General features: G+C 40.0%; 1 protein-coding gene across 2 annotated transcripts; it reads right to left on the minus strand.

The window, feature by feature from the left end:
- Positions 1-16,579: 16,579 nt before the first annotated feature.
- LOC148011640 (cyprosin-like) lies at positions 16,580-20,830 on the minus strand. 2 transcript variants are annotated; one of them, XM_087669840.1, is made up of 14 exons: positions 20,669-20,830; positions 20,211-20,566; positions 19,474-19,534; positions 19,151-19,245; positions 18,933-19,045; positions 18,399-18,567; positions 18,228-18,267; positions 18,089-18,153; positions 17,868-17,981; positions 17,719-17,780; positions 17,489-17,633; positions 17,279-17,398; positions 17,059-17,141; positions 16,580-16,968 (listed from the first exon to the last, which is right to left on the minus strand). In XM_087669840.1, exons 1-14 carry the CDS (start codon positions 20,676-20,678, stop codon positions 16,884-16,886), a joined length of 1,518 nt encoding a protein of 505 aa, XP_087525966.1. In that variant the 5' UTR covers positions 20,679-20,830; the 3' UTR covers positions 16,580-16,883. The 2 variants fall into 2 exon arrangements, with proteins under 2 accessions (XP_087525966.1, XP_087525967.1); XM_087669841.1 differs by having other exon boundaries at positions 20,654-20,830.
- Between the last annotated feature and the right edge of the window lie 3,560 nt (positions 20,831-24,390).

Raw genomic sequence — 24,390 nt, forward strand, 5'->3', positions numbered from 1 at the left:
CCCTGGGTCCATCCTACGGAAGGGTGGTCTCGGTTGGCTAGGAACTTTTCTCAAAGGAATTGACAGTGAGGTAACAATGACCTAGAATCTAGAGAGCTAGAGTCCCGATTTATGTTGTTTTAGGGGAACAGAATGGGACTATGCCTTATGGGCAGAGAGCTCGAGCTTTGCATCCCTCTCCTTTCCCATTCTTCTTGAATCAAGTGCAGTATAAATCTGCTTCGATCCTGATGTTTCTGCGTAAAGTAGTTCTTCTGGGGCTCAATGCTAGTTACCTTCTAGGAACCTGACCATTAGGAAAACCCTGATTCAAGTCGGTCCTAAGTGGGAACGGCCGGAATGCTTCCGCTTCGTGGCAAACTTAGGAAGACCTAAATCGCAAACCCCGTGTCATTCCTTGGGAGTGCCGAGCGGCGCTTTCTAGACTCTCTTCCCGATGGGCTGCTAAGAAGTGTCCTACAAGTGGACAGGAGGGGGGACACATTACAGTTGGTATAAAAGCAAACCAACGAGATTTAATATTTACACGAAAATTTAATCAGGGAAAGTAGTGCAATGTTACTGTTAAGAACATTTCCTTACTTACTTATCGATGCTGGCCTGCAGAGTCGTGAAGCATGGAACAAATTCTTGGTGTTCCATGTTATGTTTATGACCACAATGTGTGCTTCAAATTATCGTCGACGGAGGCTAGGCATGATGAATATTATCGATCGTATCTACAATCCTTCACCCCTGCACATGGAATAGAGATGGACAGGTGAATCAGGAATATATTACATAGCGGCTCACCGACTTGCGTACCTTCGGACCAACTTGAAGAGAATCAAGCGGATGGAGGATTTAAAGATCGTGAAGCTATACATCTTTGTCGAGGCTACGCAAACGCAACCCTACATGTCGGCGGTCGAAAGGTCAAGCAGAATAAGTATGTGTACGAGGAAGTGACTCAAATAATCCCTGCCGACAGAATCAAGGTGTTGGGACGTTATGAGAGAAACGGGTATCAAATGAAGGGATACCCCAAGCTTCCTATCAACTATCGATTCCTGAAAATCCATGACCCCACTCCATATTATTACTCAGTTCCCGTAGTCGAATGTAACACAATCTTGTTTTTCCCAAATTGATGTGCCAATCAGCTTGTTCTACCTTCCCAAAATAAATGTACTCGAAAGGGCTATGCCCACATGAATGAATAAGATTTTTTATCACTGTCTGTCATGGCTGTAAGTGTTGGTAAAGGAGTTAAGTGATTAAGTCACTTGGCTAAAAAATAAACTGGGCATGTTAATGTAATGTGAGAAACGTTTAGTAAGTTTTTAACGTAAAGAATCTTAATGCCCAGGCACAATCTCAAGTGCAGATTCCTAGTCCGACCCCTACACCAAGTACAGTCGTAATTCAAGAGAAAAAGTTTCTTCTCAAACAAATCAAGCCACCAGAATTCGATGGTAAGGGAAGGACCGTCCAAACCGATGCCGAGATCTGGATCGAATCCATGGAGGATTATTTCAAAGCAGCAAGTACTGCACCCACTAACCAAGCTATGCTCGCCAAACTTTTTTATATTATCTACAAAGATATACTCAGATTCCTTCTCTCTCCTCATTTAAGAAGTTTTTTCCATCCGACTGTCTGCATGACCCTATCCAAGGGGGTTGTTAGCCGCACCAGGTATGTGGATCGAACCCGCCGCGAGAGATCTCTCCGTGGGTGTTACTTGGAGCAGGAGGATGCTTGGGTGCCAGGGGAGGCTCTAGCCGTAAGTCCCTTGCCTCCGGATCCTGCACAAGAGGCCGACGTGACTCAAGATGGGATCTCGAGGCCCGCATACTAGTCAACGGGCGGAACTTGGAATAGTGATCCCCGAGGATTGCTGGAATAGCCTTCGGGCGGATTATATGATGTATTCCAAAGGCTGATAAATAAAGATCAAATGTTGAAAAGGAACCTGCTTGACATTGTTTTTCTATGTCAGTGCCTAAGTTACGTGAAGGAACCAGTGATTAATTGGTTAATTAAAGAAGTTGTTTTTGCTTGTCAAACTAAACGTGGTAGGTAATTAGATAACTAAAGCAACCCGAGGAAAGTGCGGTGGATGTGACCTTGGGTCTATCCTACGAAAGGGTTGGCTGGGAACTTTTCTCAAGGAAATTGACAGCAAGGTAACAATGACCTAGAATCTAGAGAGCTAGAGTCCCAATTTATGTTGTTTCAAGGGAACGGAATGGGACTATGCCTTACGGGCAGAGAGGTCAAGCTTCGCATCCCTCTCATTTTCCATTCTCCTTGAACCAAGTGTAGTATAAATCCACTTCGACCCTGATGTTTTTGTGTAAAGTAGTTCGCGACGCTAGCTACCTTCTAGGAACTTGACCATTAGGAAAACCCTGATTCAGGTCGGTCCTAAGTGGGAACGGTCGGAATGCTTTCGATTCGTGGGGCAGACTCGGAAAGACCTAGATCGCAAACCCCATGTCATTCCTTGGGAGTGTCGAGCGGCGCTTTCTAGACTCTCTTCCCAATGGGCTGCTAAGACATGTCCTACAAGTGGACAGGGGGGACACGTTACATTGGGATAAGAAGTTGTGTGTGGTTGTTTGGGCTTATAATACGACATTTAAAAGAGCTACATACCACACCCCTTTCAAATTACTATATAGGAAAGATTGTGTTTTACCTTTGGAGATTGAGCTACCTACAGTAAGGTTTTCTCTAAACCATTCTTTCGGTGAAGAGGAAGTGTTGCAAGAAAGGCTAACTTCCCTTGTGTATCTTGACGAGATTCTGTTGCAAGCCTTATTACATCATGAAATAGGAAAGAAGCAGATGAAAATGCTTCATGATATTTGTGTTAGAAGTATAAATTTGCTAAGGGTCAATTGGTCCTATATTATGATGTCCATTGTGATGAGCAAGCAAGTTGAAACCCAAATGGGATGGTCCTTATAAGATTGTTCATATAAGAAAGAATGGCTCTACAAGCCTTTTAGTGGATTTGCAAGGAGTAGAGTTTAAAACTAAATTAAATTTCAATAAACTAAATCCCTACTATGTGTAGGGGTTGACATTGGACTTCATGCCTTTCCAGGTCCTTTTAGGATTCAGCTTAAACTTGCACAAGGTACCAAGACCATTGTATGGGAAAATTCATTCATTATCTTGAACATTTGTATTTATAGAAGCATTACCACCAAGGCAAAGTGATCTAGTAAAGTAAGGGTTATCACATTACTGAATGGCAAGCTCTATCGCGTGGGATATTAAGGTCTATTGCCATCATTGTCACCGGGTTCTTACTAGTGTTCTTATTGAGTTCAGTGAGGAAGGAGGGATTGTACCTATCTTACACGCATAAATAAAGTTATGGTTTACACATTATATTTTGATGGAGCTTCTTGAGGACTTTCTAAGGATGCAAGTGTTGGGGTTGTCATTAAAGATCCCCATTCTTGAGTGGTTTTAAAAATGGGAGTATATTTTAGGCACTAATTTTACGAATAACATGGCAGAATACAAGGCCTTTGCTTATGGGGTTAAATCTAGTCACACATGGTAGTATTCACCAGTTATTGGTGAAAGGTGACTAGCAGTTAGTAATCAATCAATTGAATGGGACCTATAGTGTGAGGGATCCCATTCTAAGGGTGTACCATCATGTAATCTTGGACACCCTTGAGATCTTTGAGGTAGTGACTTGATAGTTGATTCCCCTACAGTGGAATCACAAACTCCTTGGCTAGTTATGCCTTTGTTGAAGATATCTTTCTTAATTGTGGTCCTGAGGGGTTTTTACAATTGCTTCCTAATGTTAGTCTAGGGCTATTATGGGGACTGCTTACTAACATGTTATATTTTGGTAGCCAATGGTTAGTTTGGTTTATGAGCTAGGTAGCGATTGACCATCTTCCTATTCTATCATGGACGCATCGGATCATTCAACGGTATATTTGTCTGACACCCCTTATCATTTATACAAGGGGTTAGCTAATAATTTTATGCATTTAGTGTAGGGCCTGAGCGACACATCCCCTTGGTCTAGTTTTGTGCTTTTGTAAGGTTTACATAGGGACTAAGGGTTTGCTTTCAACAATAGGTCACTAAACAGTGTGCTTTATGGTTATATTTCATTAGGCCAAGAGAGCCATTTATTTTGTAATGAAATGGTTTATCTCATTAGGCCAAGAGGACCATTTGTTTGTTTGGCGTAGGTGTGGTTACTGGGTTTTGGGTTAGTGCTGCACTAAATAAATTCAACAAAGCACTAGGAGGGAGCCTCTTGTATGCAGAAGCTTCTTGTGGCCGATCCCAGGTGATATCCTTCCTTTACAAGTTGTTTCCCTTTGTATTGTATGTGTATATGTATGTGGGGTATTTTTCTTTTGTTGGGGATTGGCATTTAAGACATGAAGTCCCAAGGTTAGGTTAGGTGTGTCTAGGGAGGTTTGAGCAATTGTTTGCCTCCCATAAAGACATTGTCGAGCACTCTAAGAGATGTTTTTTAGGGTAATCCTAGTGACCCTTTTCTATTAGCTTATTAGGTAGCTATTTCTAGGAATCCCTCTTAGTTATGAGGCAGCTAGGGAAGCTTGACAGACAAAAAAACAAGGAATATATTTGAAACATATAAGATATGGAGGTGTGTTAAAAGGGATTCTAACCCCTAAAACAAAAAATAAAGGAAGAAAATTTCCAAGAGAAGATGTTCATTGCCTTTCAAAGGTCTAGTAGGTTTCTAGGGGTAACCTAGGGCCGCCGACCTAGGGATGATGCCTTATCTTTGAAGGATGGTTGAAGTGAAAATAAAAGTGAGCGGGAACAAAAAGAAAAATAGTGTCACCTTGCAAGAGCTTGGTAGGTTCTTGGGTACTAAGATAGGACCTGAGGCCGATGACTTGTTCTCCTTAGGTCACAATATGCTCGACTTCCTCCTTTTTACATGCCTAAGTATAAAGTACTGAAAGAAAAATCTAGTAAAATGAGAAAATATATGATTTTCAATAGTCCATGCTATAGGAGTTCTCACCTAATAGGATTTCTTGGTCTAGTTATCCTAGGTCAAGTAGGTAGGTCATACCACCACTTAGGATGACTTCTTTGATAGCTCTTTTTGATGGTCTGTGTTGGAGCAGTTGGTTAGCAACTAACTTTAGATCTTTGTCAAACTATGCTGGGCCTATCTCTCATGGAATTCATGCCTTGATTTTGTCACGATGTAGGGTGACAGCTGTGTTTGTGCATTGTTGTGTGTTTTTATCTATAGCAGCTTGTTGCTTTTTATGGTTTCTATTTGTGCAAATAAGTTCTCGAGTTTGACAAGTTGAGTCACCCTATCCCATGGTTGCTAATGAGAGCTGAATTTTAGAGCCGAATTTAAAGTGAAAATGTGGCATGAGATTCATTAAAAATGCATTTTTGGAAAAAAAATAAGTAGAACACAGATTAAGGAGTTTGAGTTTTTTTAGATGCATTTCGATGCCAAAAATCTGATGCAAGTGTCCCTTCCTCGATCATAGTCTGTTTGACCCCCCATTTAATGGTCGCAAGGTTTGGAGTTATAAAGTAGCTATACCTAATCTGGAAGTCGAAAAGAAAGTGACGGAGACCATGCCTTTATTTATGAAACTTATGGAAATTCATGTTCCTTATAATAGATTTTGATGCCAAAAAGTCACATGTCCAATCAAATCGCAAATTCGAGGTTGTTTGCCCCTCCATTTGGCCCGAAACCACTTACAAGATAATGTGAATGCACTAGAGTGAACCAGTTTTTTTGCAAGTTACAAGCTAATCATGATTAAAAGAAGCATGAAACTCCAAAAAAATCACGAATAGAGGAGGGGAGGGGCGCCATGTTTTTGGTGACCTCAATTTCCATTAAAATTTTGATTTTTGTGCCTCTTGGCATTAGGCCTCCTCCTTCTAGGACTAAGATCCTACAATTCCATGCTCTGCATCACGAAAAACAATGAGTGATTTGATGCGTTTTATGAAAAGATAGAAATTTAGTCTTTCTCTCTCCTCTTTCTGTCTCGCCATAAACATTATTCATATGGGCTAAGAGGATGAGGGGGAATGGGTGCCAATTCATGACGAGATGCGAGGAATGGAACAAGGAAGCGCAAGGCAAGTATCATTGGCTATAAAAGAGCGTCAAGTGCAACTTCTTGTTTTCGAAATATGATGTGTTCTGTATGTGGATCATAGAGTAAGCAGTCTTTTATTGAATTTTATGATGAATCTTTTGTTCTTATCACAAAAAATGATTGAAAATGGTTAAATATGCTTAAATATGTTTGAAATTATAAAATAAATAATAAATTTTAGCGATTAATATAGTGAAAATCAAAATTGTAAAATAGAAAAATGATAATTTCATGGATTTTTATGGTTCAAATGGTGTTCCTATGGAGTTATATTGAACATAATATTGAATCTCAATCCACATAAGCTTCATAAATTTGAAAATAAAAAAACTAGTAATTAATATCAAAATATATTATTAAAAAATAAAAATAGATTTTTAATGGAAATTTGTAATTTGCATGCGTTAAAATGTACAATAAATTAGATATATGTGTGTGGATGTATGGTAAAGGTAGGGCATTGGGATTTGCCTCAACCTACCTCTATCTTTATGTGAGAGTGTGTGTAAACTACTTTTCTACATGGAAAATTTTGGTACAAAACACCCTCTTAAAATGATGTACGATTACAAAACCTAAACGGTAGGGGGAAAGGACTTGTGGAAAGTTAAGTATCGATTAAATTCTAATTTCCATGCATATCATGACATATAGGACTCTCTTTATTTAAGTCTAAAGGAACAATAGCACAAATTAGTCTGATGTTGATTTTTCTAAGCAACAACAAAGCAATACATTAGAAAGGAAATCATAGAAATAATATTTTTCACACGACACATTGACTGATTTGTAGTTAATTTGTTTGACCACTATATGGCATTACACCTTGCATTTGCATTATTATACATGGTATCAAGAACGAGGAAGTCTCTTGGATGCATTGTGATTGGTTACTAAAACTGTTGACTAACGATGAGAGTGTAAGGATCCCTAAGTTGTAGGATAGTATGATTTTCTTTGGGGATTGATTAAGTGAGAAAAAATATATATCTCCTAGAATGCTTTATCAAAAGAGTGGACAAAGTTACGCTTGTGTTTTATGTTTTAGATGGTGCATCCCCTTGGGCCAATCCCTAGGGTGTAGGAGAGTTATAAGAGCCACATCAAGATCATCTGGGAAGTGCTCTGTATGTGTGTGCAACGAGGTGTTAGTCACATGTATGCATGGAATACTCTCTCTATTGGAGTTGGGATGGGAAAAATCATTGGACTAAAAATCGATACAAATGCATGATTTTGCTCGATTAGAATATAGCCTCCAGACGCTCCTACCTACAAGGTTATGAGGGTGGTTTAGTAAGCATAGGAGGCCCAACTAGAGCCCTAGAGCTAATGTTGGGACCACTTTTGGTCTCAAAAATATCCAACTAATCAATCAAAATCTCAATCAATCTACTTAATCCAAATTACTTTAAATCTATCTAATGGCCCCTAAGTAGAACTTGGTGCAAATGGGACTTCGTTCAGATGTGCAATATCTTATTCCGCTCCAACTCTTTGCCACTTTGGGTCCATTGTAGCAAACAAATCTTTTCTAATACATTATTTGCTCTATCCCTTCTTGGACCCTTGTAGTGCATCCAATCCTATAGGCCATACACTCAAGGGCTTATATAGCCTTTGGATGGCTTGATGATTTCTCCTCCCTCTAGCACACTTTGTTGATCCATGTCCAAGCTTCAATCTACTTCATCATCAATTTCAATGCAGGCTTTGAGGGATCACAATCATGGCTTTTAAGTTGGAGCAATTGACGAGCTCATGTGGTGCAAATTTTAGTCATGACTTTTGATGACAACATTGTGGATGGTTTCATTGATGATCCTAGCGATGGACTTTACGATTCCATATGCACTAGGTGGCATTTTTTGTTTTAAACATTTTCATTCAGATCGTTCCATCCTCTGCCCCTTAGAGGAATCAATATGTCCTCATCTTGAGAGATACTAGGGTTATCACTCTTCGTATACTAAGTTTGATCATATGACCTATGGGGTAGGACTTGGCATACCTTCATTGTGCTAGTATGATACAAGCGTTCAACTTCAAAAGGATATTATGAATTCAAAGATGGATTTCTTGTAACATATTAAATGAATTCATTTTAGAAAAGTAGCATCCATTACAAGTATAAGCTTATTGCATCTTTCTAGGGCTTCTACTCATCTTTAGAGGGTATAATGTACTCTAAGTCTTCATCATTATTTGTTTATTGCCATATACCAAATGTTGAACTTGTATGGCTTTGCTTCATTGCTAGTTCCTCATCTTTTTGATTCAGTTCAGGGAAACTAGCTTGGATATACCCTAGCTCATTGCAATGGAAACATCAACAAGTGGGACAACTTCTCAAGATGTGTCCTAACTCTATGCACTTTTGGTACCTTTTCCTATGGTTCTTTGGATCATCATTGTCTTTCTTGGAGTACATTGAGAGATAGTTATCTTCAAGACATTGGCCTCTACTTGAACTGATCAAAGCTTTGGCTCTAAGGAGAGCATCTTGAGGATCCTTGGGTTGCATAGATTCCAACTAAGTGTCCAAGGGAGATTTGAACATTCAAAAAAAAGGGAGAAAAAGAAAAGGAAAATAAATGTGTGTCCATAGGCACTATACTATACTTAGGGGTGGATCCTCAAGTTAGGCATGCTTGGTGACCTTGATCAACTGGCTCCATCTCTAACCCTAAGGGCCCATCAAGGCAAGTCATTCCTAAGGAGCTTGACTCACCTATGGTTAGTCCTTGAATCATTTCACTCTTCTCCCCTAGCTTCTTATTACCTCGATGCCGTCAAAGCAACAATGAAAACAAGATGAGGAATGTGCTTGAAACAAAAATCAATCTTTATAATTGCACTCTCAATTGTGACCATGTGAGTCCCCACCCTACATCAATGACCAATTAGCCAATGGTATCTCCCCATAACCTTCCTCAATCACCCTTTTCATCACCAATGACAATTCTTCTAACTTCCAATTGTCCTCACTTTGTTACTCAAGTCACCACTCACAAAGAACCAATGAAGGCGTCTTATACCTAAGTGTGTGTGCTCACATAAGTAAGTATTTGCACAACAACCTATAATCATTGCCAAATCTACAAAGTACCAAGCAACAATCCCAAGGACAATAATCTAGCATCCCAAGCATTCCACATCTTTGGTGCAAGCTAAATCTTGCTAGCTATATACGATGGTGAGTGCCAGGGGGGGGGGGGGGGGGGGGGGGGGATCGGGGGGGAATAACATTAACCACAAATGGTGAAGGAGAACGCAAGTCTAGCATAAGTACAAAAGTAAGTAGCATTACAATATGCTAGAATTGATTTGAAAAGGGATTATATTTTCAGATTGCATTTTTATTAACATAAAGTGTATACATGCATTAAAAGGGACTAGTTAAGAGCCCAAAAGGTAGGAATGGCACACAAAATTTATGGAAGGAACCCTAAATCCCAAAACTTGTGTATAAAAGCTAAAAAGTGAATAGAGAGGCTAATTTTGTTTGTGAAAATTTGAGAGCTCTCTTTTTCTTTCTTCTATCCTATCTTCTTGTACATCACGTTGAGAGTGAGGGAAAGTGAGAATGAGAAACTTGGAGAGTGAAGCCTCTCTCTTGCCTTGCTTTCTTCTCTTCTTCTTTCATAGCTTAGAGGGTGAGAAGTAGAGTTGAGATTGAGACCATCATATCTCTTTCTTCTTTATGTCTCCTCTCTTCATTTGAGTCCTTGAGGAGTGAATTGTTCATAAAATAACAAGAGTATATCAAAGGAGATGTGCTTGGATCGTGAGGTCACCGTCAAGCCTTTGAAGCATCTAGGCTACAACATGCAAGGGCAAGAAGGTGAACCTACTACAAGCTCTTGGTTGTTTGATTTCTTCATTGCAAGAGGAAGAGGAGAGTTAATGGCTTCAAGGATGGGTTGTGATTGTGAGAGGAAATTGAGTCGAAGAGCATTGAACCTCCGAAAACAATAGAAGTTTTGTCCAAGTCTCACATGTTGTTAAGCAAAAGTGCAAAGTTAAGAAAAAGTACAAGGTTCCAAAATTAATTCAAAAGGGATTATTTTGGATTGTATTGGTATTATTTTTGGCATGAATGTCCACATAAGAAATGATCACTTTGAATTATGCTATTATTGCAATATCATTGAGATTTGAGCTCACTCTCATACAAATTGTAAAATTAGTTAGTTAGAAAGAACAGTAACAAGTGAGTTGTGGGCAATTAGGTTCTATTCACTTTTAGGCAGGATGGTTTGATCGGCATAAGGTTTATGCATGTATTAAAAGGGATTAGTGAGGAGCCCAAAAGGTAGAAAGGGTGCCCAACTTATGGAGAGAGCCCTAGATTCCAAAAAAGGTAGGAAGAAAAAATTGACCCGCCTTTTTAGGAGTGCAAGGATAGATGAGGGATTCACAACACCTATTACTAAGGGCAACTTTAAAACATACTTCATAAGACTCATTAATAAAGTAGCTTTAAATCATACCCATGGCACTATCTATAATGTGACTTTATGGATACCTTGAGTGAGAAGGTTACTTAAATATGTGAAATATTCCACAACAAACCAATGAATAGGAGTCTTGACTTGAGAAATCTTGTATAGTCTATCAACTTTGAGGTAGATTTTGAAAGTTCAAATAAAGCATAATTCATATCCCAAATGTGTGTATGAGACCACACATTTTACCAAGCAAAGGGATGAAATTTACAAGTCCTTTAGAAGAGCATATAAGCTTCTTTTGAACTTGTTTGTCAAGTTGCAAATTTTACCCTACTATATAAAGTAAAGCCCTTCACTCTTATCGTTGCACTAAACACTAGGGAGGTTTGATAAAAAACATTGGAGCTTGGAAGTCATCAGATAATGGACTTGACCTTTAATTTTCAACTCCTCGCGAGGTTACGCTTCACTAACTTTGCACTTTTGTGAGCAAAGGGAAGCAACGGTGTCTCACAAGGTTGCTTCCCTTTGCTCAACTAAAAATATAACTCATAGCATGTTTTACATGCAAAAAATGGCATGCTCCATGTGATGATGCATTTTTTAAACCCACTTCAATCTATGACACAATGTATAGCATCACTCTATTGGCCCCTAATTGTGAATTAAGCTCAGTGCAAGAATGCCTTATTATGATGTTGATTGTATCTCAATGGCTTCACATTTTTTGGGTGGTATGGATCCTTCCCTCTACCTGTTGTCAAAGCATGAAGGGGGCTACAACTCACATCACACTCAACATACATATTGAGGCTACATGTATGAAGATTTAACATGATGTATGTTTGATGCCTTACATCCATTGTAATGCAAATATTCTCTCTCTCTCTCTCTCTCTCTCTCTCTCTCTCTCTCTCTCTCTCTCTCTCTCTCTCTCTCTCTCTCTCTCTCTCTCTCTCTCTCTCTCTCTCTCTCTCTCTCTCTCTCTCTCTCTCTCTCTCTCTCTCTCTCTCTCCTATGAAATTACACATCTTCCCTTGTGCATGCATACATTCTCGCGCATCTCCCCATGAACATGCAAGTATCTCGCCCATACATGGGCAACTTTAAAACAATTGCGTAGATGCACTTTGAGAGGGGCAAAGTGGAGGTCCCATCAATCTACAATGTGGGCATACACACCTTAAATTAGATAGTTGTAACTCTTATGGAAGGATAATTCCATATATAACCTAACATGGATGGTTCATTAGTTATGTACATTGAGGAAGAGGGATAATATTGATAGAGAGATGCAATTAGTTTATTGACTTTTGTAACCTAAGCAAATACAGAAGATATAGTTGCTAGCATCAGCATGAATTAGTTGTCACAAAAGTTTTGCAAGATGTTGAAAGCCTATTGAAATTGTTAGATGGTTGGAATGTTTCAACCTATCTAAAGGTGGATTTTTTTGGGATAGCTAAAATTAATTTGTCAATATTTTGTACAGCTCACAATGCATGAACTGAAGCCACACATCACTAAGTTGTATATGAAATATGTACATTGGGATGAGTTTAAGAAAGCATCAAGGGAAGATTTTTTATTGAGGACACAAGTTTGGGACTTTCATGGAATGAATTACCAAGCCTAACAAAGGACTTGTAGCTACAGAGTTATTGTGCAAGTTTGAGCACATGATTGATCAGTTGGACACTATTGAGCAATAGGTTCTAGAGACAAAAAAGATAGAGCTATTTTTATAGGCTACAGGTCCTACTTTGTAGCAGAGCTTGGAATAGCTCCTTGAAGATGAGACTACAAAGTTGGAATTAAAAACAGAGTGGCAAGATATCGAAGATGTAGTCTCTATGTTGGTTGAGAGACAAAGACAAAGAGCAAGAATGCATGTTGAGATTTAACCTTCAACCACTAGCAAGGCAACATAGCCTACAGGGAAGCAACCTGTGACTCTACCTATAAAAGACGATGTGATGAATGAGTTGATGAAGAGTATGCGTGATTTGCAACTGAAGGTTGCAATGCTTGATGAAAAGGGGGGAACTACATCTCCAAAGGCTTTGACTCAATAGGGATTTGTGTAGTATTGTATTTGCAATGATAGCACTTTGCATGAGTGAAGAGATTCTAATATGTATCAAGATGCATTGGAAAGAAATTTGATTTTTTGAAAAGAGAGTGAAATTCATTTGCAGGAGACATGGCTTTGGCCCAAATTTTGAAAAAGATGGGATAAAGAAATTGATTGAAGACATGGCTGATCACAATGCATATGCACTAGTTGAAGCTACCACTTTTGGGTTACAAATTGAGAAAGCTCCAAGATGTTTCATGCCTAGTCAGAAATATGAAATATGGTCTCATGATATGCATACGCCTAAAAAGGGTACGATCCCTAGAGCCAAATTGACTAGTGTAGGGAAGAGCATTCATGAGATGACAAGTTGGGATACGCCAGTTGATTCTTTTTTAGTTTAACACAGATGTGATTGTGGAAGAGAAAAGCGCGATAATAAAATTTCAAGTACTTCTAAAAGAGTTACTCATGGAAATCTAGATCAGCCTAGAGCTTTTGCTAGGCCTACTCCATATCATGTTATGGAAGGTGCACCACAAGAGAAAAGACAAGATGTAAAGAAAAAAGGGAAAACATTCAAGATATAAACTACAGTCAAACATTGAGATTGCAATTGATTTAAAGGTTCTCAAATAACACATCTTGAACAGTAGGGTTGAGTTTACTTTGGGAGTACTTGGAATTGCCAAAAGAGATTTCCATGAAGAAATCATTGATATCATTAAAAGAAAAGGACAATTTCATGGGGAACCAACAAATGTCATGGTGTAGAGTGAAGAAGAGCTTAGTTTACATGGCATACAAGTAGATCATGAGAATGATACATGTGCTATTATGGATTTTGCTAATGCTGAAAATGTGATTGTTGATGGTGTTAAAGCTTATGTGATGGTGTGGTTGAAAAAGCTACAAAGTACAGTAATACACAAAGGGGAGTGAGGCACATGCATTATAATGATGGTGAAACTTGAGGTTTAATTTGTAGAAGTCATTACACTCGGAATCATTGGGTTCAAGTGACAACAAAGAAAGTTGTGAAGATTGGGGAGCGCTTTAATAGTCAAAACTCTCTTGATCTAGGTGCCTTCTTATACCTATAGCTATCCCAATGAGACATAGTATGGATTGATTTGAAGATTTCTTGATGTATTGCAAAAGGTCTCGATGTAAGAGTTTATTTTGGGCTAAAATAAGTGTCCTCTAAAAGCTCCAATACAAAGCTTTTTTTTGGATCTATGCAAGCTATTTTGTCTTGAATGAAATTTATGTATACACAAGTTTGTCACTCGCAAAGGGATCTATGTCTTGAATGTGGATCATATGTATAGCAATTGAATTGATGCATGCAAAGTATTAATAGAGCTATTGTCTCAAACTTGTTTAAATTGGGCGGTAAATCAAAGACTCCACTAAAACTAAATGGATTCATGAATGTTACATTGTGAAGCCAAAATATTGATTTGTAGTCATTGGTAGAGAAGCAAAGTTGTTTTTATGTTGTAGATGGTGGTGAAATCAAAGAGGAAGAAGCAAGGAACTCCTCTTGAGTAAAGTTTAGGGTTTTGCAAGAGAATTAGAGCATCCACATTGATACAATGGGAAATCTTGATCCTTATGAAGATAGTGATCACAAAAGAAATATTAGTCTTCCTTACCCTTTTCTCTTTTCTACCGACAAGCTTTCATAATGGTCCAAAGCATATCAATACTTGTGCATGGACAAATAAATTAACACAACAAAATGAGAGTGGACCTAGAAAGGTGGTGTCTTTCATCTTTATATCATGTTGATCAACAAAACCATAACCAGTGGATTTGTCCCATTTCAAACACACAAAAAAATTGAACATCTCATTTTTCATCTTTTTCGTTCTCTCATCCCTTCTTGCATTCCATCTCATCTCTACCATTGTCATCATCAAATGGACCACCATATATATATATATATATATATATATATATACATACGTATGTATGTATGTAGAGAGAGAGAGAGAGAGAGAGAGAGAGAGAGAGAGTGTGTGTGTGTGTGTGTGTGTGTGTGTGTGAGCACATTGCTAATTTATCAACTTCTCCTTGGTCTCCAAAACCTCTCCTTAGGCTACCATCCAAATCAATGGTGCTACTTCTTTCATCGCTTCCTTATGCAAATTGCCAAAGCCCTTTTGGAGCTTTCAAGTCAAAATGATTTCATGCATGTGTAAGATGATACTACAATACCTCGACATGTCTACAATGTGAGAGAGAGAGAGAGAGAGAGAGAGAGAGAGAGAGAGAGAGAGAGAGAGAGAGATTGGCAATATCCTTTCTTTTTTAGTGTGTTGTGCATAGCATTTTGCCACAATGCTGTAACACATCTAGGCATGAAAGCAAGTAAAAGCTAGACAAAATTCTCACCGATACCTCATTTGCACCAAGTAATTTCTTCTCTACTAAATGTGCTCTACGAGAGAGAGAGAGGGAGAGGGAGCAAGCACTTCTTTCCTAGCTTTAACATTCGTGAGTGAGAAGCACATGATCCAATCCAAACCATCTACCATAATGAAAAGAGGAGCGGATGGTGGGGTGTGGGTGCAAGGTTCATGTTGCAAGTTTATGCCTCCCAATCTTCTTGGGACCAGTGCCCTTGGTAGACCTACAAGAGGTGTCATATAGCGATGGTGCTTGGTGCTTGGTGCTTGGTGCTTGGTTAGCATTTGCGAGTCAAAGAGAAGCACATGGTCCATTCAATCCAAACCAACTCATGAACACAATAGAGAAGCACATACTTGTGAACTCCACACACACACACACAAAAAGCTAGTTTTTCCCGAGAGAGAGAGAGAGAGAGAGAGAGAGAGAGAGAGAGAGAGAGTCAATGTTTGCAAGTCAAAGAAAAGTGCATGGTGTGCACATGGTCTATTCAATCCAAACCAACTAGCAAATAAAATAAATAAGATGTGCTTGATGAAGAGTAGAGGGAGGAAGGGGGGGTCAGTGCCTCACATTAAAAGAGGGTGGCTATTATGATTATTTACAACCTATAAATTGTTACTTGAAAGGAAAACGGGGATGTTTGTGGAGCAAGACTGGACTTCGGCTTGTGAGATGGTCAACAATAATATAGTATGTATGTAAGTATAGACGTACTAAACGAATTTAGGCACATTTCCCATAGAAGTATTTGCAATCAAATATTTACTCTAATCTAGATCTTTATTAAAAGAAAGGTAATGCAATATCATGCGTACTATAACATCATTAAAGATAGCTTAATAGAAAATTTTGAATTCCTCAAAAAGCAAGACATCGACTAGGCCTTTGACAATATCTCAATTCTCAACTGCTCTCAGGAGCATATTAACTGAGTTATCGCCAATATATCAACTCTTGACTCCACTTATGGACAGACTTTGGAATTACTATCCAATTCTTTGCTATCTTAATGCACATAAGACCATGAAGGTCTAAGGCTTGTAGATCCTCATCTAGAAAAATCACTACCAACATCTTTGGGTGGGTTCACGCAGCTGGTTCACACGGGGCTGTAGGAAAAGCAAGTTTTTCTTCCACCAGTGTCTTGTTCACAAATGGTGGGCAGTACATGAGTCAAAAAAATATGAAAATGACTACCGTTTGGGCTAAAGACCGAAATTTATAAGCTTCCACCCGTAAGATTGCAATGTTTATGACTCATCCCTTTCTCAAGATTTCCATCCCCCCCCCCTTGGATGAGGCTTGTAGATCCCCGTCCAGAAACGTCATCTGCAACTTACTTAAATCGCAAGATCCTTCAAACTACAGCCAACCCATGAATGGCCAAAGCCCAAAACCTTATCTTTACAACATAACTTTTAGGCACTTTCTATGTGTGACCCAACAGTAATACCATTTAAGCAAATCAACGTTTAAGCAGAATGTACAATGCCAGGGCCAAAAACCAGCCTTGCCAATGGCCCAATGGAAATATAGCATTCAAGTAGAATATATAACAACGATGCTTCAGCGGCTTCTAAAGATCAGAAGAGAACATCTTACAAGCAGAAACTTCTTGTAATTAGCAAGTTGTTTATGCAGACTGGCAATATTATGTAGGGTATATGTATATACAATGTTTGTGAACCAAATACCCCAAGATTATGGAGTACTGATAATATTAACAAGCCTGCAAATCACTTCATTGTCAATATGATTAAAGATATTTTCCCATGGCCCTCACGACAATTAGGCGGCCTTAGCAAAGCCTACACGTGTATTTCCATAATCGAAAACCGTGTGGTAAACGCCCATGAAAACATCTCCAAGAATCCTGAAGCAAGTAAAAAGTTCAAATGTTAGCATATAGTTAATGCATCTGATCTGAATAGTAGTTTAAAAAGAAACGACAATCACTGCATACCATAGAGGCCCTGAAGGAACATCCAGACCCATAAACCCACTAACACATTGCATTTCATTACCCTCTCCAACTTTCAAGATATACTGCAGCAAGCAACACGCCAATGTTTCAACATCAAACATCAACAAAACCAACTAATACAGTAGTGAATCATCTCCATTGAGCAAGTCACAACTGTAAATAACATCATAAAAATTAACTACAGGCTTTTACTGCACACCTGCTCAGGCATAAGATCAAAATGTTTCCCTCCTATCGTAAAGGTCACTGTGGGCATGGAAGAAACTTGGTCACACTCCACAACACTCTCTCCATTCGGATTCGGAAGGCGTTCGCACATCTTGAAGAGAAAAAGCAAGCAAAACACAATCAAAACAAGAGGGCTAGACCAACCCAATCATCAAAAACTTCAGCTAAACAATATACTTACCTTGCTAAGATACGCTTTGATAAGCTCTCCAGACTCATCAGTGATCAGTTGGTTCTGTGCCCATACTACTGCCATTTCACACATAGTACATCCAGTGTCGTGCAGACCCTCATGACCCCTATCCAGTACGCTTGCAATATCTGGGCTGTATGCATATGCACCCAATTAGTACCTTCAAGTAAGTTTGATTGGCTTATGGCTTAAGCATCATTGAATAACTGACAACAAACCTGAAATCCTTTGCTCTTTGGGAGCACATGCCAATCTGTGCACATATCTTTTCTGGACTGATCTGTTGCCACAATGGAAGAAACAATAAGGTGACCAGCCAAGTACAAACGACCCTACCAACCTTAGGTAGACCAAACTGGAGACAAACCTGCTGCTTAACCATTTCAATAATCATATCACCATATTGAGACACCATGGCCTTGCATTGCTGATTCATGACACCAGATGCTCCAATGGCCTCATTTATAGCTGTTATGATTCCCTGACAGTAAAAAGGAATACTGAGGAAATTAAAAATGGCATCACAGAATACAAAAACATTGTTTTACCAACGATCAAAGCTTTTCCTACTGAGGTTTAACCAGATACCGTTGGCCCAGCCATCAAAGATGTTCCAGAATCAGCGATAGCAGCACAGCCATTGGCACAGAAACCTGTGGCACAAACATCCAGATTGAAGCTCAAAGCCCATGAAATGAATTCACCAAAATGTGGTCACAATTGTTACCTGTTGTCTTTCCACCTACGAGAAAGTCTCCCATATCAAACTGCAGTTTTTGACCAATGTCACACAAGACCATGAGTAAAACAACACATAACACAAGTCTGTCTGTAAAGAATAATACATGCACACAAAATCACTTTCTTTACCATACTGAAAGGAAATAAATCCTCAAACCTGCCAGTAGCCTTTTCGTGTGACTGGCACATAAGTATGTTGTCCAATGTAATGTCTAGGATCCATGCCACCAAAGATGAGCTCTCCTCCATTGTCATCATTTGCATTTCGGTTTAACCAGAAAGAGAAGACAGGTTCAGACACCACACCCTGCTCAAGCATATTATACCTAGCACAGAAAAAATTATCAACTTCCACATAGATAACAAAAAGAAGTAGCAATTAAGGACCTCAAAGAAGTATGATCAAATTAAGAACTTATGCATAGAATATTCAGAAACAGCTGAGCGCATGCCTGAGACCTCAATTTACCAACATAAATCAATCCCTCAAACCATAACCATCAATACTATAATGGAATTTGGTAACAGATGCAGATGATCTCACATACTGGCACTAAAACCCATTCATAAGGCTGTACTCTCAACAAAGACATCTCTTGAGGTGAAAAAGGGATGTGTTAATACTTCTATGGAGAAACTCTAGTAAAATGCTGTGAGCATATACTCTCATGATAGTTGCCAAGTTACTCACCATACAGGACTAACCCCATCAACAGCAATCTCCTCGAATCCAAGACCAAGAATACCATCGAACTTTGCGAGTAGAAATGTTAGTCCTGGTTCCCTAACTGCCTCCATAAACCCCTGGTCGAGCCATACACGAGGACACATCCAACAAATGGGTTGTTACAATTATGCACAACATCTTAATAGTTTGACAAGGCCCTGCTCTATTAACATAAAACTCACCTGTTCAGAAACCTTTAAGTCCCCAATAGTAACTGTTTCTTGAGCAAGAACACCAGAAACAGACCCTGTACCGTAATGGATGTTGCATTCTTTGCCTGAAATTTTGAAAATTGTTAGGAGAAACATAGTATATAATGGCTAATTGCAAATATACTTGTCAACAAATATAAGCTCACATACCATGAAAACATAAAGACTGTAATGAAAGACATAATTTAGTGGCCAATTGCACACTTATCAATGAAATTTAAAAGATTGTGATGAGAAACGTAATTTAGTGGCCAACTGCATATATACTTATTATCGAATGTAAGTTCACATACCATCAGCCTGATATGTGGAAGACTTGCTTGCTTTGAATTTGGGGTGGAGATAGCATGATATCTGCGTTCAAGAGTAAACAAGCCATAAAATAAAACCTTTATATTCGAAAAGATAAAAAGATCATCCACATGCATATCCAAAAAGCATTCCAGCAATTTCAAAAAAAGATCAAACACTCAAGTGCATTCAGGGGCAACCAATTAACTCAAATTAAGAGGTCCTGAATTCCTAACTAAGACGACTATCATGCACATTGAACCCAAACTTTTCAGGGAAACCGGCAAATCATTGCATGACAGATGAAGATCAAACAGTCAAGTGCATTCAGGAGCAATCCATTAACTCAAATTAAGAGATCCTGAATTCCTGACTAAGACAACTAACGAGCATAAAACCAAAACTTTTCAGGGAAACCGATGAGTCATTGTATTACAGATGAAGCTTTCTATGAAAAGAGATGCAATTGCACAAACACAAAAGGCCATCCATCAGAATTAAAAAATAAGAAAAGGATGCAGACTAAAACATGAAATATCAGATTGTCAGAACTAAAGGTGCAAACAGCAAGAGACTTATCGAACAAAGACAGATTTGTAGCGTATCATCAATACTGCAAGCCTGCGAATTTTCCTTTTACAACAAAGATTGCTATGGCGCATATCCATTTGAATTGGCCAAAAGAATAGGTTCTTCATAATTGAAAGCATCCCAAAAATTGTTAAAAGCAGATACATACCGAGAGACGGCACTTGGAAGAGGGCACCCACAGATTCGAGCTTCCAGTATCGAAGACAACAGTGAACGTCTGGGGAGGGGTACCGACACCAATCTCACCGTAATACTGAGCATCCAGATAATTCTTGAGCTCCACACCATGGCTGGCATGGTGGCCGGAGGTGGAGGAGCCAAGGAGGGGGCCAAATGGCGAGAGGCTGCGATCCCGGAGTCGGAGCTTCGCAGCCTTGAGGGTGTCACCGTCAATGGGCTTCTTCTTGAGGGGGACACGGCGGAGCTCAGACGCGAGGACAGTTGACAGGAGGAGGCAGAGGACGAGGGCAGAGAGGGTGCAGAAACGGACGACGCACGCCATGGCTGCAAAAGAAATCTGAGGCTGTACAAACCTGATTGTATGTGGAAGATGTGTGATGTGATATGATGAATTGAACTTGATTATGTAACCTAATCAGGTTTGACCTGCTGCCATAGCCAGACACAACCTGCAAAGCTCTGCTTCTCTTCTCTTGTGCAAACCTGATGAGGGGTGTGACACAAGGTTCCAAGGGGAGCAGGGGAGCCTAATAGAGCACCGCCCTCTTTTCGTTTAATTAACTCTATTGCAATCCGGTTTCAGGTCCGCCTTGACAGACTCTCCCTCTTTTCTTATGACCTTTTATTCGCTTTTTTTGTCATGTAAGGCCTACAGTCCATGGGTAGGCCCTAGACTGGTGTACCTATGTTCTTCCTTGAAGGGAAGAACTCCAAATCTTGCCTTCCATGCAAGAAGGGTGTTGCAAACATTGCTGGACATCCATGCCTTCCTTTTGAAGTTTAGGTTGATGGAAAAGGGAGCAAGATTAACTTTCCATTTCAATTTGTTTTATTATCTTAGTACGAAGGGCATACTATATTGGTGGCCTTACATGCTATTGGTTAGGATCTTGCATCTCGATGAAGGAGAATTCACCCCCTAGTTGACTACCACCTTCAAGGTTGTTTTTTCCTTTTCTCCTTTGATTTTTTTACAATTCTTTAGGGTTTGATGCCTTCCCTTGTCAACCATCGAAATTAGCACAAGAGAAACCAACATAGGGCAAGCTCCAACACACAATAGATGCTCTTGGTATGAACTCTAAGGAGAAGGGAGTGTCTTCCAAATACTAGAAGCGAGCATTTTTGCACTTCTTTTAAACCCCATTGATGCGACATAAGGCATCCATACTAAATTATTATTTTAGTTGTGGCCTAGGGAGATCTCGAACCTCTACAGGACCTCACCAACCTAGAATCGATAAATATCAAAGGAAAAGTTCTCTCTCTCTCTCTCTCTCTCTCTCTCTCTCTCTCTCTCTCTCTCTCTCTCTCTCTCTCTCTCTCTCTCTCTCTCTCTCTCTCTCTCTCTCTCTCTCTCTCTCTCTCTCTCTCTCTCTCTCTCTCTCTCAATTGGTAATATATTAATTACAAAAAAAATTACAAGATCACAACATGCAAGGTGGCTTTAGGACATCTTACATAGACCAAATACAACAATGCTCCAGATACAAAAGGACAAGAGTGCAAGAGGCATGCCTCCAATTCAGAAAAAATCAAGAGCTTTGACGTGATTTTATTGCATGGGCATGGGCCTTTGTTGCCAACGTGTCCACGACACCATCTTCGAAGAAGTCTCCCAATATTGCAAAGGGATTGGGTCATTGATAATCACCTTGCAAGGAAAAAGGTACATCTATAGGGTGGGAGATAGAGCCTAAATACTTGTGATCCCATGGAGTGATGACTCTACCAACAATACCAACAATGGCCACCTAGGCTAGAGGGCCACAGCTGTGGCGCGATGATTGGCTCGATTACTATTGTTGTGATGGCTATTTGGAAGGCAATTGATCCTTTGCGGGAGTGGAAATGTGAGGAGTAGGCAGATCAAAGGATTGATCTTGGTGGTGGACAAAGTACAAAGGGGGTCAGATGAAATCATAGAAGGATTTGGAGTTATAGTGGACATGGAAGTCTCCTTTGCTTTTCCTTTATTGTGTCATCCTTCCATCTATCCCTGTGTTTCCAAATATGAAGAAGAAGTAGGCAACTTAACTTTAAACTGAGTGAGTTGAATTATCCATTGTTGAGCAAATCCATTGTTGGGCAGAAGATGGAACAATTGTTTGGTCTCTGTCCATGGGCTGGTCTACTAGAATGGTCTGTCTTTTATTAGGGCATTCAACCAAGAAGTGGCCCAATTGGCCACATGAGAAGCAATGACCAGCAAAACCCCACTTGAGCTGAAACCAAAGAGGCCTCATGCCAGTACAATTGAGGCGCAACCAGTTTCGCCTCTTTCTAGCGGTATTTCACAACATGCATAGTCTATTCCTATTGGCTACCTTCAAGCTTGAGGGCACCAATATAATGCCTTTGGCAACCATAGCATCCATGAGAAGGGCCCAGTAAACAGTCAAGGAATTCTCCACCTCCACCCAGACAAGACATGCATGCTTGAGTAAACATTGAAAACCCACCAATGGACACCAAGAGACAATATGGACCAACTATTTATCAAAGAAAAGGGGTTGCTTATTGAGAAGGAGATCATGTGCCAAAGTAGAAAGAAGTGAAATCTCCTCCACAATCGCTCTAAAGAATAAATGTCAACCATTGACAAATCATGGCAAGCATCCCAATTCGAGTGGTGAAGAACAAAATAATGCCACACTTGTGAAAAGTAGAAAAGGAGCAAAGAACGTCTTGAGTATACACTTGTATATCCATAATCTCCTCCACACAAGCAAGAATAGCTCATTGGTTATGCTTGACATATTCCTCTAGAAGCGTATTTGCAAACTCAAGCGACTATTTCCAATTAGGTTCTTGCAAATCCTACATGGCAGAAACCACCTAAGCATACAAGCGAGGTAGAGAATCACCATGGTCTAGGGCCTAAGGGGTAGCAGGAAATTCAACATCATGAAGATGCTTGTTGCATTTGACAGATGGCTAAAAATCAGGGGGTGAATCCATCTCATCAATGTAGGGTTGCATGACTTCTTTTACATCCATGTCCATACCCAAGATAGTAGTAGTTGGATCAGCACAGTCCATGTGCAAGGCCCACCAACATAGTCCATATTTAGACCCATAATTAGAAGAAAGGGGCTGGTAGTAGCAGCACAAAGAATTACTGAGGCAGGGGAACATTATGCGAGGCTGGAGGATAGGGCAATGCTAAGGAGAGCAAGGTGAGGAGCCTAGGGTAGGGACATAGCAAAGCAAGGATGGGGCGAACGGTCCCCAAGGCAAGGCCATAGGAGGGTGAATGGCCCCCAATGTGGGGCCACAACAGGGCAAGGGGCCCTTTGTGTAGGGTGGTGGGGCAGTAGGGTCGATCACCTCTCTCGAAAGCACACACTCTCTCACCATTGACTCTTTTTCTCTTTATCTCACCCCCTAGATTTGAGAGTTTCTTCTCTCTCTCTCTCTCTCTCTCTCTCTCTCTCTCTCTCTCTCTCTCTCTCTCTCTCTCTCTCTCTCTCTCTCTCTCTCTCTCTCTCTCTCTCTCTCTCTTTGTGTGCATTTGCACAATGGCACTAGTAGCACAAAAAGGGTAGGTTAGTAGAGTGATACAAGACTGTGATGCATGGCAACCATGTAGTGTGGCCTTGCCAATGGAGCTTGTAGTGCAAGGGTGTGTGACATGGCATGTAATGCAAGGATGTACAAGCCACACATTTGCATGTATGTGTGTGTTAGCAAGAGCAAGTCATCACACTCTCTCTCAGTTGACAAGAGGAGGTCGTCATGGGTGGTGGGTCAACAAAGCAAGCTCTCTCTCTCTCTCTCTCTCTCTCTCTCTCTCTCTCTCTCTCTCTCTCTCTCTCTCTCTCTCTCTCTCTCTCTCTCTCTCTCTCTCTCTCTCTCTCTCTCTCTCTCTCTCTCTCTCTCTCTCTCTCTCTCTCTTTGTAAAAGCCAGCAAGGGGCATGGGGGGTGGACAAGGTAAAATTAGCAACAATTGGGTGAGTGGTGTTAGCAGGCAAGCAGCAAGCACTTACCAAAGGGACCATGTGATCAGAGCTTCAAAAGGTGGGAGTGGCCAAGGTAGGATGGTGGGAGGAAGGGCAAAGATAGGAGGGGAGCAAGGAGGAAAGGGAGGATAGGAGGGTAGTTGGAGGAAGGGCAAAGCATGGGAGGGTGCTAACCAAGCATAGTT

Source organism: Lygodium microphyllum, chromosome 28, assembly GCF_053477565.2.
Source record: "Lygodium microphyllum isolate KBCC chromosome 28, Lygodium_microphyllum_v1.1.10, whole genome shotgun sequence".
Classification (NCBI taxonomy): domain Eukaryota; kingdom Viridiplantae; phylum Streptophyta; class Polypodiopsida; order Schizaeales; family Lygodiaceae; genus Lygodium; species Lygodium microphyllum.